At 35.8% G+C, this 19,593-nt stretch overlaps 1 protein-coding gene across 1 annotated transcript in view; it reads right to left on the bottom strand.

Annotated features, from left to right (window-relative positions):
* The window catches only part of Bruce (BIR repeat containing ubiquitin-conjugating enzyme), a 361,218-nt gene that overhangs the window by 187,668 nt on the left and 153,957 nt on the right, over positions 1-19,593 (bottom strand). Inside the window, 1 exon segment of the mRNA XM_067128151.1 lies at positions 7,662-8,222. Within this exon segment, the coding sequence (XP_066984252.1) occupies positions 7,662-8,222 (561 nt within the window).

Below are 19,593 nucleotides of genomic sequence, written 5' to 3'. Positions count from 1 at the left end.
CCATCTCAGCTGTCATGACAGTTCACGATACAACGGCTCTCCCTGCTCCCGACCCCAGAACCTCTGCTGCAGCAAATGATGTCTAAGAGATGACGTCTTCTGCTCCTGCTCTTGCCACAGACTCTCTCGCTCGGGCTGTGTTGGACAAAGTTGACATTGTCTTTGGAGAGAGATATGGTAGCACTCCGAATAGGAAATGATGTAGACCTCCCTGCTCTTATTCTTCTGATTCGTCGTCGTCGTCATCTTTTTCCCGTGCGATCCTCACCCAATAAACACTGGAGGATTAAGGACTTCGTTGCCGATTCTTTGTCCTCCAATAGCAGCCGGACATCGCTCTCCTGCAGACGGATGAAGACGCCCTCCTGTCCGCTGCCACGGACATAGACTTCCTTCTGTCCATGGCTGTCGCTCCTCTGTTGATGGACGCAGATGGTCTTCTGTCCACATCCATCACTTGCCTGCTGACGGACGGGTTCCAGTTGTGTCAGGAACAGGCCTTCCCAACAGTTCTTCTCCAGTTTGTCCAGTGCAAGTCGAAGGAAAGACGATAAAGCTCCAATCAAGAAATCCCGAGTAGTGAATCCTTCCTCAGCCCTCCCTTCCTCATTTCAGCACTCAACAACAGCCCTTGTCTCTTCAGCATTCTCAGTCACGCTCTCCCAAGAGGTTCTGAGATCGTAATGCCTTTCCTTACGGACATTCGGATAGGCTTTTCCTTAGTGACAGGGATTCTTCGCCTTGCCTCAATTCAATTTTGCATTCTCCTAGGATAACCTGCGACCTCCACTCGTTTCTGTCACATGAAAGCCATGGGACATATTTTGAACAGCTGTGGAAAAGATTCAGGCAGCCGTGGACATGATTTGCACAGCTGAGGACGTGATTTGGACAACAGGACGTGATTCAGGAGGCTGTGGACGTGACTTGGCTGACCGTGGACATCACTCTAGACAACCTTGTCATTAAAGGCATGCCATCTCCTGCAAAAGCTTTAGGGCTGAGTAGGTCTTATGCTCTGGTGATGACGAATCCAGCAGAAGGAATAGATAGAGATCTCTGCAAACAGGAGCCTGAAGATTTAGAAAACCAAGAACTTTTCTCTACCTATGCTAAAGTTATTGAACTCATTCGTGAGTTTAATAATTTACTGAAGAAGAGAGCAACTCCTTCCTTGATTGTGCTCACAGGTATAGAATCCTTGCTTGGACCTAAAAAGGATTCGAAGACTTCATTTGAAATGCCATGCTCAAGTCATGCAGATTCTGTTCTACACCATGTTATAATACCTTGATATCAGGTCGGGACAATTCTCTTTGATCTGGTAGATCATTCAAGCTTCTCCCTCCTCCACTTCCTCGCCACAGAAAGTTTTATGTAACTCTTAATATGACCCTCTTACCAAGACTTACCAATCCAGATGTACAGTGAACCCCCCCTACTTGCGGGGGATGCATACCGTAACCCCCCCCCCCGCGAATAGCTAAAATCCGCAAATACTTAAAACCCCTCTAAAAACACTTAGAACTGCCTATTCTGATAGTTTAAACACAAGAAAACCCCTCTAAAAATGCTTATACCTGAGTATTTTAATAGTTTTATCACAAAAAGTGCATTTATTCATGAAAATGATATGAAAATACAGTAATTAGTGAATACTTCTCAGTGAAAAATACCACGAATGGGTGAATTTTCCACAAATAATGGGTAGATATGTTCCACAGAGAAACCCGCGAATCGTTAGAACGTGAATATGGGGTGTTTACTGTAGTTCATTTTTAGGTCCAGGACTGACATTAGATCAAGTTAGGGCAGAAGGACCTTCCCTTAGTCCTCAAGAAGTATCCAACTTGGAGTTGACCGGCTATTCTGTGTTGCAAGCCACCTCATGGCTCGATTTGTGGTGGACAACAGTAGCCAAGAAAACCAATGATAGCACTTCTTATATTAGATTATTACAATCTGGTGCTAAAGTGATTTTGTATCTTATGCACCTCAATGCTAATCTTTGGGCCAACCTCTTAATAAGAAGAGATGCAGCTCCTGCCAAGGTGTCTTGGTTTGTTGATGTTGACTCCCTGTTATCCTTAAGGAATGGGGATATCCTGGAAGCTCAAGCAATTTTTCCAAAAGATCACCTTGAGACTGCTGCTGATAGGCGTCGGGTGGATAATAATGACCTACTAGTTCAACATGCACTGCAGTTTCAAAGTCAGCTGGTCCTTCTCAGCCTAACACCTCGAGGTCTAGGCCCAAGGAGTCTTCTACAGCAGCTTCGTCAAGTAAGACCTCTCAACCTGCCCTATCAACAGTGAAGAAAGCTCCCAAGAGACAGCCCTTTCAGCCCCACCCCTCCCTGCCATCAGCGGGAGGGGGGGGGTGCCTGGCGAGTCATTGGGCGACATGGCAAAAGTTTGGAGCAAAGCCATGGGTAGTAGACACTGTTCGGGTAGGATTTCTACTACCCATCAATTTCTGCCCCTTCCCTTGCAAAGCAACCTCTCCTTCAGCTCACGTACACCCAGGACTCTCTGAAATATCTAGCGCTCCAGAAAGAAGTGAGAAAGATGATGGAGAGAGTAGTGATAGAAGAAGTCAAGCATCCTTCTCCAGGTTTCTACACTCAGGTCTTTCTAGTTCCCAAACCCACAAGCAACTGGAGACCAGTGCTAGATCTATCGACCTTGAGCCTCTTCATCAGGAGAACCAAGTTCAAAATGGAAACACCTCGAACAGTGCTATAAGCAGTCTGAAATAACGACTCCACGCTGACAATAGATTTAAAGGACGGTTGCTTCCAGATTCTGATCCACCCATCCTCCCAGAAGTTTCTTCCCTGGACAAACTGGAGAAGAACTGTGGGGAAGGCCTGTTTCTGACACAACTGGAATCCGTCCATCGGCAGACAAGTGACAGATGTGGACAGAAGACCGCGCTATTGTTCTCCCGCATTTTCACCGTGTTGCACTATGTAAAGTGGCTATTGTTCATTTATTATGGGCAAAACAAAAATCATCATCTTAAGTTATTGCCCAGATAATAGCTTTGAAGGAATCTGGCCTTCAAACCAAAGATATAGTGAATCAGACTGGTGTTAGTAAGAGGAGTGTTCGGAAGGACGTGGCAAGGTTCAGCTCAGACACCCCTAAGCCTTTGAAACGGCCTGGACGTCCTCACCAAACACACCAGGATTTGATTTCTTCACTATGTGAGCTATTAAAAGAGGGTTTTGTCATAACTCACTCTTCAACACACTTGTAGCCCTTTTACAGGTCTTACGAGGGCATCCAGGCCATTTCAAAGGCTCAGGGGTGTCCGAACTACCACCCAGCCTGAACCTCGCCATGAATTTTCGAACACTCCACTCACTAACACCAGTCTGATTCACTATATCTTTGGTTTGAAGGCCAGATTCCTTCAAAGCTATTATTTCAGTGATAACTTCAGATGATAAGTCTTTTATTTTGCCCATAATAGGTGAACAATAGCCACTTTACACAGTGCAGCACTGTGAAAATATGGGAGAACAACAGCGGTCACACACATGAAATGCTATCCAAAATGGTGGCCTCCCTCAACCTGAACGATAATAAATGGGAATGTCATGCTCCCTAAGGATGCGCAAACATCACACAGCTAGGGTATTATTCTGCCTCAATTCATTCACCTTCAAAAATAACATTCTTTTTTCACCAGAACAATAAACCAGGTGACGTTGCCCGGTTCATTATTTTGAAGAGTACTGCACATACATGATAGCCTAGGCTAGGTTTACACATGGACTTTACTATAAAAAAATAAAAAAAAACTGAACTGAACTGTCATGCAGGTAACTTTAATGACCTAAACTTACTGAAAATCTTATTCTAATACACAAACTTTTAAATATCTTAAATTCAACATGAAATTTTGTTATACAAACTTTTAAATAATATCTCAAATTCATTTTGTTTGCAAATTCAAGCACACACAAACTGCTACTATTGGAGTTATCTACCAGAAGTGGAGGAGGGGTTATGAAACGTTTTCTGCTATACCTAAGCCACCTTTGCTTTCTCTTGTAAATTAGTGAAATTATTGGTAGAAAGACTTTTCCTGCTGTTGTAGTGGCATTCTTTACCCAAATTTATCTATTTTTTTTACCATACTGTAGTTATATACTTTGATAAAAGTAAAAGCTTACATTTAAACATTTTATCTTAATATGTATTCCCTTCTGTAACAGGGGGATAGGTCTTACATGCCATTAAATACAGCACTTATCAGTGATAATAAACCTCTCCCAACATATAATAGGTTAGTATTTTTAGATGAGTAACTTTTATCACTTGATACTTGAGTAAAAAGTTCTCTCAGTTTGTCTACAACTTCACTTGGTCTAGTTACAGTATGAAGGTTATCACTCATTTTTGAAGTGGATACATTATGGATCTGGCATTTATTTCCCACTTAACTTGCGTACCTTTTTCCAGACCACTTTTGTCTGACTTCTCTTTGATAATGCCTATGCTGCTTGGCTTGAATATGCAAGAATGACTTTAGCGTGAGGAGACCTGTTACTTTAACAATTGCAATAACATTTTACAGTAATTCTCCTTAGTGATATGCAAATCTTATTCAACCAGGGAACTGCCATTACTGTTGGTTTACCTTTTGTTCTATGAAAAGACTCCACTGCATATTTTACTAGTTTTCCCATACAATAGTAGTAGGCCTCAATGTGCAAGCTAAAAGAGCTTGAGTCTTAGTCTACAGTGACATGCTCACTATGCTTACACCAGTCCCCAGTTTTCTCCCTTTACTTTGAAGGAATATCTATGGGATAACTGCAATGGGCTTAAAGAAAAATAGTAAAGTGGCCACTCCCATTAAGAAATTCATATACTGACCACTTATAGCCTACATGAATGCTCGATGAATACGACTGACACTAGCAGAATACTGATTTGAGTATATTTTATAAAAGTCAATGTTACATCATTACACAAAACAATTTTGTTAATATTGATGATGTCTTCAATAACACAATCATTGTTATCTATTGGGTCTCCACCATTAAAGGGTTAAGGCCACTGAAATCTAACAAAAATGGAGTGGAGTGGGACACTGATTTATGTTTATGGCCTCCTGGCTAGAGTGAAGATAAGGAGAAAAGTGTGTGGAACAAACGATTACTTGTTTTTCTAAAAAGAGGTAAAAAACTTCAACCATTCTCTCTACAGTCAAAACGAATGCTGCAAGTCTGTAAGACCAATGAAAACAGCATCCCCTTTAGCACTTTCATTTAGTGGGGGGAGGAGATCTATAAATTTTATAAGTGACAACAAAGTTCTAAGCTTCATTGGGTATATAACACAGTATACACAGTATATAAAGTATATAATTATATTATCCAACTGCATGTACAGTAGTGTACAGCGTACAATGCACCATAGAATAATGACTGAGACACAACAATCATACAGTAAAACAAAAAATGAATGTACTGTAAAATATTATTCTCACTATTTTTGTCTCTCCCATATGTCCAAAGAGTTTGAAATTCCTTTTGCAATTCAAACTTTTGCCATTTAGTGTGATTAATATACACAGTCACATTGAGAAAGGTGCATTATAAGATTTAGTGCCGGTAGGGGTGTGTGAATAATTAAGGGGTTACTGTATATCTTCCAATAACACTGTTCCTTAGTTATATAGGGTTTATCCAAACCACTTGCAAACATATCTTCCAGTAGCATTCTTATTCATAAAGTTTAAACAGGCCACAGAGTTACAATTCCAAACTATCACTGTGCTGTCCTAAATGGTTCTTATCACTATCATCATCACCACTGTCAGCTCAAATGGCACAAGATGCTAAGGGCCTCCATAAAATCTTCATAAATTATATCCAAAACCAACTCAAAATGATAAAGACATTGTTAGTTTTTAGGGATTTTTGTTTACTATTGAGCATTTGCTGTCAACTGAAAATTGGGCATTCACATTAAGTATATCTTATTGTATACTTTCCAGTGTTATTTGCTTTATTTTTTACTTCTGACAAAAAAAATGCCATTTCTATTTAAATTCCCTACATATACAGAAGCTCTATCTTTAATAACAATCTTGACCCAAAGCTTAGCACTGGAATGAACAACTACTGGAGTGATAAGTATAAAATATCAATAAACATCAAACATTAAAAAAAAAGAAGTCTGGGGAAGACTGATAGCTGTTGAACAGGTAACAGACACAAGAAGTGACATCCTGCCTCTGGAAGACCTGAGGAACCATACATGCATGCACCAGCCTACGAGCAGTGACAATAATCTTTTCCTTTCTATAAAGCATGGTGTCTAGTATTTACATAGCCACTAGAATGGTAAAGTATTAGGTTTGCCATTTGAAAAAAAAATCTTTACACTTGTATAAAAAATTACTGATTCATAAAATACTTTTAATTATGACAAAATAAGTAGCTGTGTACTAGATACACTCAGGGAAAATAAAATTTCAAAGTGGAAAAAGCGAAACATCAACAGCAAAATAACCAGAGCAAATGGCAGTGCAAGCCTGATAATCTATGATCATCAGGTTATAAACATTTGATTCGAGCATCAGTCACACAAGATTCATGTGACGACAAACACAATTAAAGCATTTTACATAATATAGACCAACAGGGGTTTTAGCATCTATAATAACAAACTACATATTTTGGCAACTCTATGACAAACAAGAATTCTGAGAGCATTGCATAAGCAATAAACATCCCCAAGCAACTCTCAAACAAATTCTCTCTTAGAACATTCCAGCTGCTGAAAATGAAGACGACACCATTTTGGTTCTGGCAATGGTAGACAACTTCAACAATTCTTGCCTTTGAAGCTGTATTTGCAAAATACTAATGCCCTTGTGCATGGCTATTTTTATGAAGGGTTTAGTTAATGGAGTATGCATGACAAGAAAATCTCTTCTTTTTCAATTTCCATTAAAAAGTTATGGCCAGGGTTAAAGTTGTGTACAGAATCTACAGCTCTTGGACTCAAAATTTCATTGTTTTGTAAGTCCTAGCATGTAAAGATGAACGATCTCTCCATGAATATTTATGCATGATATTCTACCTTCATACCAAGCTTGAAATCCATTTCAGCATTGTGACAAGTAAACATGACAGACATACGGATGAGCCGACAGGCAGATGGATAAGAACTATTGGAAGAATGAATTAGTCTCTGACTGTCAATAACAACTACAATGCAGTAAGAATTAATAAAAAAAAATTTTGAAAAGAAAGAAAAACAATGCTGCATCTCTAGAACACTGCAGATCTAAATAAATGAAAGTACTATTTAGTTAAACTCAGTAAATGTGAGTTCTAGGTTTCCCTTACTCTTATCTGCATGAAAATTAAAAAGCATTAAAGAGCACAAAAATTTGAATATACGGCCATAAAATAATAATAAATAAAATTCACATTAAAAAACTGTCTGCAGTTAAAGAAACAAACTTTTGTAACATATGTGATTTTTTGAGTTCCACAGTAAAAAAATACAACAATGAATAAAACAAAATGAAATATTCAATAAACCAATTATTGTACTAAATAAATAAAAAAATTAGAACCCTTCAACCAAACATGAAATGAAGTTCTTTGAAACAAATGGCATATACATTACCTGGAACATGATTATGTGAATTACCTGGAAGATCTTCCTCCTCCAGGGTGGTGTAATGAGGTGTAGCCATGCTTACAACAGGTGGACTTAAAGGGGTGGCAGATTGATCAACAGGGCAGTTCTGAGTTATGACACAGGCTCCTAAAGATGGAGTTGTTCCTTCTCCCTCTCCACTTTCTGCCTCACTAGCTGAACCACTTGCTAACGGAGCTGTTCCAGGCCCATATAACTCTGCTGTTCCATTAATACACACAGGACCACTTGTACTGCGAGGCCCGTTGGTTTCAGGAGTCAACCCACTTTGAGAACCTGAGGAGCTTGTAGGCAATGGCCCTGGAACTGATGAAATAACGGTAGTCCCAGTAGATGACGACGTTGATGACATGTTAATGCCTGACTGTTTGGCTATCCCTGAACATCCAGCAGACACTGATGAGCCATTAGATGACGAAGTGGCTGTTACATTAGAAGGAAGTCCACTGGTTGTTGGCAACTCCATACTTTCTGCTTCTTCTCTTTGTTGGTCTGTGTTAGTCACAACACTACCGTAGAGTCGTTCTCCTAAAGTAGGAAAAATTACAAGATTGAATATTCCACAAATATGCACAATTTTATGTAGAGATTCAAAATCAAAATCTGAGGGTTATACAACCTTTTCCTACTAAATTCCTGACCATAGTTTGACATGGACACAACTGTAAAGTATATGTACCTACTATATTTCCTTGCCTTATACGAAAAAGATAATCTCAGTTTTCTTCAAAAGGCAATCATATCATTTTTATGAAGGAATAAATTCTAAAATGTGGATATATATATGACCAAAAAGAATCCTGTAAACAGGAGAGGTTTGAAGAGATATTCAAACTTTAACTGCATTTAAAAATGAACATATTGGTGTGACTGAATTATCTCCTTAAACTTTATGTATGTACACATCTAGAAATTGATGACATCACTCCATGATAAAGGTAACTGAAGTACTTAAACACTATAAGTGGACAAATGTGAAAATTTGAGAAAAAGCACTTTTCAAAATTTCTGAGAACTTAACAAATTAAAGACTCATTCTTGCTGTCTACCAACTTTATGCAAAATAAAATACTATTAAAAACTGAAGAAAAGATATGTGAAGCCTAGACCATTGTTGATACTGTGAATAAGGGTTATAATCATAGATGGGTTACTAATACAGATATACCTCACATAACATTCGTAACTTGTTCCAAAACATGCAACTTGAGTGAAAAACTTATCTCAAATTAACCACCATGAAAAACAACCTATACTGTGAATAAAGGTTATAATCATAGTTGGGTTACTAGTACAGGTATATCTCCCATAACATTCGTAACTCGTTCCAAAACATGCGACTTAAGTGAAAAAAACATATCTCAAATTAACCACCTTGAAAAAGAACCTACAAATTAAGTCATTTATAGTGCTGTTACATAGAAATACAAAACCTTTCGATTATTCCACCTTTTTTGTAATCTTTTTATACAAATATACATTTTCCTTCAAAATTAATATAAAGAATAACTCAAGACCATTCACCAAAAAAATCCTAAGTACCCTATAAGCAACCAATATTGATGCTAATATTGTAATGTTGCTGACAGTCAAAACCTGAGTACACAAATACAAACTTACTTTTCCTTATTATTACTGATGAAAAACTGCCGTAACACTGAAGATTACTAAACTTTAAATGACTTAAGGTAGATATGACTACGTGTATTGAATCATAAGATTAACCCTTAAACGCCTACTGGACGTATCATACGTCAACTAAAATTGTCTGCTGGGTGCCAAGTGGACGTACCGTATGTCGACTACAAAAAATTTCAACCTTCAGTCAACTTTGACTCAACCGAAATGGTCGAAAAAACGCAATTGTAAGCTAAAACTCTTACATTCTAGTAATATTCAATCATGTACCTTCATTTTGCAACAAATTGGAAGTCTCTAGCACAATATTTCGATTTATGGTGAATTTTTAAAAAAACTTTTTTCTTACGCACGGCGGTAACTCGCCAAAAATTTCATAAATTCTTTTGTCATTTTGTCGTAATTTTTGCACTGTTCTATATTAGCCGTTACATAAAGTTTTATATATGAAAATGTGCGCAATTTCATGTACAATACAACAGAAAATAACTCATGGTTGTAGCTTTTATCAGTTTTGAAATATTTTCACATAAATCACGATAACTGCCAAAATTTCAACCTTCGGTCAACTTTGACTCGACCGAAATGGTAAAAAAACGCAATTGTAAGCTAAAACTCTTACATTCTAGTAATATTTAATCATTTACCTTCATTTTGCAACCAATTGGAAGTCTCTAGCACAATATTTCGATTCATGGTGAATTTTTGAAAAACTTTTTCTTACGTCCGTGCAGAAATTCTTTTCACACGTTGTCATAATGTTTGCACTTTTATATTAGTCGTTACATAAAGTTTTATATATGGAAATGTGTGCAATTTCATGTAGAATACAACAGAAAATAATTCATGGTTGTAGCTTTTATCAGTTTTGAAATATTTTCATATAAATCACGATAACTGCCAAAATTTCAACCTTCTCGGTCAACTTTAACTCGAATCAAATGGTAAAAACGCAATTGTAAGCTAAAACTCTTACATTCTAGTAATATTTAATCATGTACCTTCATTTTCCAACAAACTGGAAGTCTCTAGCACAATATTTCGATTTATGGTGAATTTCTGAAAAAAAAAAACTTTTTCCTTACGCTCTGCGCCGCTGTAACTCTGCCGAACATCTCAGAAATTCTTTTGTCATGTTGTCGTAATGTTTGCATCGTTTTACATTAGTCGTTACATAAACTTTTATATATGAAAATGTGCGCAATTTCATGTACAATACAACATGGTTGTAGCTTTTATCAGTTTTGAAATATTTTCACATAAATCACGATAACTGCCAAAATTTCAACCTTTGGTCAACTTTAACTTGACCGAAATGGTAAAAACGCAATTGTAAGCTAAAACTCTTACATTCTAGTAATATTCAATCAATTAGCTTCATTTTGCAATAAATTGGAAGTCTCTAGCACAATATTTCGATTTATGGTGAATTTTTGAAAAAAAAAAAAAAAAAAAAAAAAAAACATTTTCCTTACGCTCGCGCTGTAACTCGGCCGAACATCTCAGAAATTCCTTTTCGTCTCATTGTCGTAATATTTGCACCATTTTATATTAGTCGTTACATAAAGTTTTATATATGAAAATGTGCACAATTTCATGTACAATACAACAGAAAATAACTCACGGTTGTAGCTTTTATCAGTTTTGAAATATTTTCATATAAATCACGATAAATAGAAAAATTCGACTTTCGGTCAACTTTAACTCGACCGAAATGGTCGAAAACTGCAATTGTAAGCTAAAACACTTACAGTCTAGTAATATTCAATCAATTAGCTTCATTTTTCAACAAACGGGAAGTCTCTAGCACAATATTTCGATTTATGGTGAATTTTTGAAAAAAAAAAAAAAATTTTTTTACGTCCCGTTACATTAATTCATGCATCATTTTATGATAATATTTTTCTGTGTTGATTTGATCGTTTTACAATTTGTTATATACCAAAATCATCGCAATTTAATGTACAATACAACTAAAAAAATTAACTCATTAGCTTTAACCGTTGTGCTTACAGCGATTTGTATACAATTATATGTTTTTTTTTCGCTGTCATATATTCCAATATTTATATATGATAATATTTTTTTTCATTTCTGATGGTTGCATACTAAACTTCAAGCAATGACAAAAAAAAATGAGCCAAAAATGAACTTTTAATCTTAAAAACTAAGCGTGCTGTGATTTTTTGAAAAAAACTTTTTTTCCGCTTCAGCGCTAACTCACCGAACGCCGCCGGCATACGGGAGACATTTTTGTAAATAGAGGCTCGGCGTTTAAGGGTTAACTGTTAAAGACATAACAGTTAAACTGCTAATTTTTGTTTTGGTTGATATGATGGTCTTTAGAACCAAGCTATTTTAATAAGTATGGAGGTGGAGTCGTAATAATCTTCGACACTAATGAAATAGCATATTGTCTGTAATAAGCTAAGGTACTTGGTTTATTTCTTTATATATCTGCTGTGACATCACACTAGCAAGTGGTGTTATTATGCAATTTCTAGCAGACAACACAATGCAAGCAAAAATGCTAAATGAATTTAAAAAAGATAAAATGGGTTTACATACTGGGTGCATATTTCCTGAGACACAACCCTACAAATGCAAAGTACCCTGGGTACATTGCATCAATCTTTGACCTGTTTTTAACTGATTTTTTCTAGCTTAATTCTGTAGTGTACATTTAAAATTTTTATATTAACCACTCTTTGATACTTACTATTTTATTTTTCAATTTAGCATTCTATGTTTTCACAATTTACATTTGCATGCATAATTTTCTAACAAATTTTCTTAATTGCTAAGTAGAATTCCTTTTGATTTCCTCATCACTTTCATTATAATTTTACATCATTTATAAAAACATACTGTACTTTGTGTACAGTAGTTAGAAAAAGCAACAGAAAATGCGAAACATTAACTTAGATATTTTTATTCAATTTTGCCATTACTGCATTAAGATTAACTGTTTTCGCAGCTGTTAACATAATGTATTACTACCCTATAGAAAGTCTTGTGTTTTATAATTTACATTTGTATCATTTATTTCTTAATTTGTTCATTCATTTTTCTTTTTTCTTTTCTGATCTCTTCTTTTTGTATTTCCTGTTACCTTCTGTTACTTCTGTCAAATGAAAACCATATTCTTCGAAGGCTTGAATTTCAAGTCAATGGCCCCTGTGGACTTGTTCCTTATGAATATGTTTCACCTAATGATATCATAATAATAATACAGCAGTGCACAGACCACATTTTCTATGAAATTCCTCAACTACTCTGTTGACAACTAACAAAATACTGCGTACATTTTCATAAAAAAATTTATCATTTAGATACTTACCTACTGTTAAAGTTTATATCTCTGCACCAATAGGTGAGTCAGCATTCAAACAAAAGATCGAATGGCTGCCCAGATGACTGTCTAGCACACCTGTTCTCCACCAGATGTATTTCGAATATTTTAGCTCTTGCCAGAGTTCTCCTTGACAGCCCACTAAGTTCTGGGGAGGCTGGATGGGGTTTGCTTTAACAGCAGGTAAGTACACAAATAATAATTTCTATTATGAAAATTTGTATTATTTGGGATGAATCTTACCTACTGTTAAAGACAGCTGATTCCCACATTAAGAAGAGGAAGGTGGGTAGCGCAGCTAGACAAATCCACTCAGCCAATTGAGCAAAAGGTTTCTTGTATAGAATGCAATAAATTTTTACTTGATATGGAATCCTTTCTGGATCTTAATGCTGCCAGAAGTTAGATTCCATTCAGGGAGCAAGGCTCTCACATGTGTGCAGTGCACAGCAGCCTTGCAGACAAAACTGCTTCAATTCAGCCAGAATGAAACAGCAGCAGTGTGACGGGACCCCTGTGCCTGGGTCCAAAAGTTCTATAAGGGGAGTCACTAAAAATAAATACCTTTATGATATACGGGTATGCTCCTTTAAAATATGCTTCATGCTCTCCAAAATATTAAAACCCAGGATTTAAAACAAAGAGCCCAGAAAATTGCTCTTTCTTCAGTTCAGAAAAAGTCACAATTCTGCATTCTTAAGGTAGTGAGCAGCAAAAACCAAATTGCACTTCTACTGTGTCGTATTAATCCCATCCTCAAGCAACAAATTGTCATAAAACTAAATGAAGTTGCAACAGTTCTCACATTCTGAATGAAACCTTCAATAAAGGTAAAAGGTATGGAACTAGTTCTTATGCACTAGCCTAATCAAATACGTTATTGAGAACCTCATGTTCTTTGAAAGAAAAGATGTTCAAAGCTTCTAACACCACAAAACAAATGGTTAACTTTGTCTCTTCCAGGATTAGCCTTTGACAAAGACATTTTAGGTTTTCAAAAACCACAAACCAAAAGGTTAACTCTGCCTCCTCCAGGCTTAACTTTTGACAAAGATGTTCTGGGTTTTCTAAAACTACAAAAGAAAAGGTCAACTTTGCCTATTCCAGGCTTAACCTTTGACAAAGATGTTGTAGGTTTTCTAAAATCACAAAACAAAATGTTAAACTTTATCTCTTCCAGGATTAACCTAAGTAAATAAGTTTTAATTGCCCCAACAGGACAAGAGAAGTGCTTCCTTGTCTTCCCCAGCATACAGATTAAATTGGAATTCTTAAAGTTTTCTGAAAAACTTAGCCTTAGCCTCAACATCATTCTCAGTTCTAAGGCAAAAAGATAATAGCATTCCCTTTACAATAGCCTTAAGGAGAGAGCTTGCAATAAATTTACTATTTTAACTGCAGATAGTGCTCAATAAAAGTGTTTCATAATAAATAAGTCAATGGAACTCATTCCAGAAACCAAAAAAGATCTGCAGATAAAATTTAGGCCTGCGTCTAAATTCCAGAGAGAGATTGATACTGTTTTGTAGGGGTTTCAATCTCAACTGATCTCAACACATTGAGCTGCTGATCACTAGCCAGATCTAATTGCACATGAAACAATACTGAGGGAAAGCATGGAATGATAACCTTGAGAGTAGACAGTGAAAAAACCTTACTACTTCCAGTAAAACAACCATATTCGCGGTCTCACGATTCGCGGATTTCTCTATGGAACATATAAATACATTATTCGCTAAAAATCTGCCCATTCGCGGTATTTTTCACTGAAAAATATTCACTAATTACTGTATTTTCATCTCATTTTCGTGACTAAATGCACTTTTTGTGATAAAATTATGAAAATATTCAGGTAGTGCTCGAGTTACGATAATTCACCTTACGACAATTCGATTTTGCAATTGGGTAAGCAACTGATACCGACATGACAATATTTATAAAATATTTTTAAATTTCGAGTGGGCGCAGGCAGCAGCATACAATCAGGCAGCGAGAGAGACCAAATTACAATAGACCAGCTTCTTTTCCTCCAACTCTTTATCCCATCTTCTAGTTAAAAAAGTAAAAGAGAATAATAAAAGTATTGTTAGTAAAGTTATACTCTTGTATAAATGTGTACAGCCATAAACAACCGACCAAAAAACTGTTGTTTTGCTTCACCGAATAGGATAACAACAGCTGTTTTGCTTGTACAGTAATACTTCGATCTTACACGATTCAAGTTGCGCGAATTCACACACACATGAACTTTTCACTGGAACCTAACTAATGGGCATATGCGATTTTTTCACAGACACACGAAATTCTCGAGAAACCCTGCAGAAGTGGGTGTTTAATTTTTGAAGTAATTTAAAAGTTTTCATGCTTTTATGTATAAATCTGTATGAAAAATGCATTTCATTCTTTTATGTGTGAAATCTGTATGAAAAATGCATTTCATGCTTTTATGTGTAAAATCTGTATGAAAAATGATTTCATGTTTTAATGTGCAAAATCTCTATGAAAAATGCATTTCATGCTTTCATGTGTAAAATCTCTATGAAAAATGCATTTCATGCTTTCATGTGTAAAATCTGTATCGAAAATGTATTATTTTTATTTTTGTACATGCATAAATATGATGCAAAGGTAATTTCAGCTCATTCACTTAGTGTACTTTTACAAGATGTGATACCCATTTGCAAAGTTACTGCACTTTTCAAAGATGATACCCCTGCATAAAATGCTTGTTTAATGTTTGAAGTAAATTTAAAATTTTTCATGCTTTTAACTGTAAAATTGATATGGAAAATTTATATTTTTATTTCTGTACATAAATATCATACAAGTATTATGTCCATTTGCAAAGTCTTTGTCACAAGGACTTTACATGACCTTGAGATGAGGTTGTTCAGTCGCGCTCATTTGATAAAATGAATTCGTTAATGTAATATCAGAGATGTAACTAAGAGTTGTATAAGTGTCATTCTTTGAAAATTACTCTGTTCACCTCGGAGAAAAGTGCTGGTGCAATTTGTATGTGCATGTAATTACAGCACGTTCAGTTGGTGTACTTTTACAAGATGTGATACCCTTAGACACTGCATTTTTCAAAGATGATACCCCTGTAGAAAGTGTGTTTAATTTTTAAGATTTTGTGTTTTTAGGTGTAAAATCAGAATGGAAAATTTGTATTTATACATTTGCACATAAATACGATACAAAAGCAGTACAGTTACTCTATTACAGTATCTCTCTCTCTCTCTCTCTCTCTCTCTCTCTCTCTCTCTCTCTCTCTCTCTCTCTCTCTCATTCGTAGTTAGCACTCAAACATACTTTTACAACTTATTATTTCTCTGTACGTCATTACCTGTACAGTATATAATTTTAAATTGATTGAATTTTACCTGTACTGTACTACGTTCTACGAACATTATGTACATGTTTTTGATTTTTTATGGAATTGTACTTTTGTTGACTGATATGACGTTTTGCCTAGTGACGCAAAGAAAACGGCTTTTACTCTAAGTGACAAAGAAAACAGCATCCCATGAATTAGGGATAACATTAGTATACGTACGCACCTACTGTAAATGCGCTATTATGAAACTGTGCAATACTCAATTTTTATGTCAACCATTTACTGTATTCCTTTTTTAAGGGTAATAAGCTAATTTTAAATAAAATTACACTAACTTTAGTTCATTTAAAAGTTAGCTTAATACTTTGGGACATGATTAGGGTCATATTTAGTGCTTAAACTTTGGAAATAAACATTTATTAGCATTTTTAAAGACCATGGCAAACTTACGCGAAAATTCACCTTGCACGAGGGGCTCCAGAACCTAACCTCGCGTAATTTCAAGGTATGACTGTACATCAACCATCGTACGGTAATACACAATTACCGTAGGTTATAGTACAAATGTCGTTAAGTAGAATAGGACTGATATATTTTTACATTATACCCTTATTCAGTATGGATACAAGATTCGCAAGGAAACATAATGCTAAATTTAAGCTGCAAGTTGTAGCTGAAGCTGAGAAAACAATGTTCAAGCTGCTAATGACTATAAATTATCATGCATCGGCAACATGGATGAAACTTAACCATAATTAAAATTGGAGAGAAAGTATTTTAATCAAAACTACTGGGCATGAAAGAACACATTACTGCTATTTTTATGCCGATAAACGATAAATATGTAAAACTTATATTATGATACAGCCCCAAATGGCTATCGTTATCTGTTATCGAAAAATATAGCTAAATTAATTTCACAACAAGACGTATTTGAATTACATTTCGACTCAAAAACACTTCGTATAATGAAAAATAGCCTTGCCCCAAATAAAGAAGGTATCTAGAGATTCATTTTCATTAACTAGAAGCAAGAAAAGCATTCTGAACTGAGTTAAATATGGTGAAATAAACACCGTGTAACCAATTTCCAAACCAAAACACTGGTCGCTATGATCGCAATTTATAATGCAAAAGCAATATAAGAATATATACAATATTATTGGATACAGTGAATTAAGGCACAAGATTTTAAAATATTCATGGAAAAGATGCATATTTGTTATGTTGACGTTTGTACAATACAATATGTGAATATAGAGTACAGTATAATGTTTGTATAATACAATATGTGAATATAGACTACAGTATAATGTAAGCTACGCTACGTATATGTATACGATATACCATAGTGTAGGCTTAGCTAATTCTTGTTTGTTATTCAATTTCTCTTTGTACTGAATTATCACAAGTCACTTTCCATGAACCTCCAGAATTAGCTGATATTAATAATTACAATACCGTGTATGTATAGAGTATACTTTATAGTGTAGGCTAGGCTACCATATATGCATACAAGGTACCGAATACCCTAGTGTAGGCTAGGCTATATTCGAGATAAAATTTGGTATTTCTTACGTTTTTTCCTACAAACAATGGTTTTACTTGAATCTAACCCCACCATAAGTAGGATAATACCTGTATAAGCATTCTTAGTTTTTTATTGTGTTTGAACTATCAAAATAGGCAGTTCTAAGTGTTTTTAGAAGAGTTCTAAGTATTCGCTGGTTTTAGCTATTAGTGGGGGGTGTGGTACGCATCGCCCACAAATACGGGGGTTTACTTATTTTAAAAAAACCAGAGAAACTTTGATGTCTACAGGGGTACAGGTTTGAAAATTCCCCTGCTGCTTCTGATACAAGGCCATGGTTGTTTTCCACTTAAGGATAGAACCCATAATACCTTTGAAAATCACCTTATTGGGAGGAGACAGCTGAGCATCTCCAAGCGGTTAAGTGTGAGATGCAAAAGTTAGTGGAACCACATGGAATTCGGTAGTTTGAGTTAATTTCTCCTTAATGGAAAAATACGAGAGACATTTACTGAGAGAGCTAACAGGGCTCTATGAGAGTCAATGTGCAATTCTTGTAGCCAAAATTTGTCCAATATTTTCCTTAGATTAAAGGACCTGAATCAAGCCAAACCTGAAGAAATGGATCCACCAGTCAAGCCAGAGGGACCTCAGAGTAGTAGTAGACTGGTTGTTCCTGTTCATATGCATAATAACTCGCCACTGGGAGCTCCTCTAATTCCACAGCGACTGTCAGGCTTGCAGATGTAAAGACCACTCTGTAGGTAGTTTGCCCTTCCTGAATCCTCAATCACCAAAAAACATTGTACTTCAACAGAATGAATATCATTTGTTTGTCTCACTGAGTGAAGCAATCTTTCTGCTATGACTTAGTTTCTGACCAGGAATAAATCTAATAGGAATCTTTGATGGTCTTTCTGCAAGGTTTACCAGGTATAGTGTTGACCATTTTATGGTGTATTGTAAGTCAGTGTAATGACACTTGTCAAAATTTGTTGCTTTGTGCTACAAGGCAGGGGAAAAAAACAAAACATAGACATAGGTTTAAGAATAAAATAGTCAACTCTCAGTTATGGTGTCCCTCCTACAGAAGCAACTTCTAAAAAAAAACTCCACAGGGTTTTCCTTATCCTGAACACTAAATTTCACACCTTTGGGTGAATGAAAAGGAAAGGGAACTCCACTGGGTTTCCCTTACCCTGAACAAAAAGAAGTTCGTGGATATGAGAGAGAGAGAGAGAGAGAGAGAGAGAGAGAGAGAGAGAGAGAGAGAGAGAGAGAGAGAGAGAGAGAGAGAGAGAGAGATTTTTGTGCTGATTATGGAAAAGGCACTGTTATTTCCTTTCATCATAGTATCATAGTCATCATCATTCTCTGCAATGAGTAGTGAAAAGATCTCTTCAGGCAAAAGATTTTTCTTTCGCTTCAGATCGCTCATTATGGGGGGAAAATGGGATCGAACAAAAAGAAATCAGTTGTTTACCTATGAATGCCAGAAGCGTAGCAGGAGGTGGAGATTGTTGTCCCCTTGTCAGACTGTCTTTACCCAATAAAAAAAATTGACATTTACTGCTAATTTAGCTCACAGTGTTGCCAACTGATGTTCCTACAATTTGTATAGAAGGGAAGAGCATTTCACCTCTGAATTCAGTAGCACACCATCCTTGAAAGAGGTAGGATGTGTTACCCCGGTGAAGGAGTGGTGACATGGGATGCGGCCAACCAAGATATGCCATCGGTGACACTTATCAAATTAATAACAAGGCTTTCATCTTACTTTATGGGTACTGTTTGTTTATATAAATATACTTTATAGCTAAAAAGAAAACGGAACGACTTCAATACTATGAGAAAAAATGACTAACTTGATTAGCTGTCACACTTCTTTAAGACATTTATTTAATTTGTATCAAGATTTATTTCATCTGTACTTAGTAAGCATTTTATAGATATTTTGCTGTGTTTACATTAATATTAATATTTTAAAATTAGTAAATCATTGTTATAAGCGCTCTAGAGGTGTATATACTTAAGAGTA

This window comes from Macrobrachium rosenbergii, chromosome 3, assembly GCF_040412425.1.
Source record: "Macrobrachium rosenbergii isolate ZJJX-2024 chromosome 3, ASM4041242v1, whole genome shotgun sequence".
Classification (NCBI taxonomy): domain Eukaryota; kingdom Metazoa; phylum Arthropoda; class Malacostraca; order Decapoda; family Palaemonidae; genus Macrobrachium; species Macrobrachium rosenbergii.
This window is presented reverse-complemented; position numbering and strand designations above follow the sequence as displayed.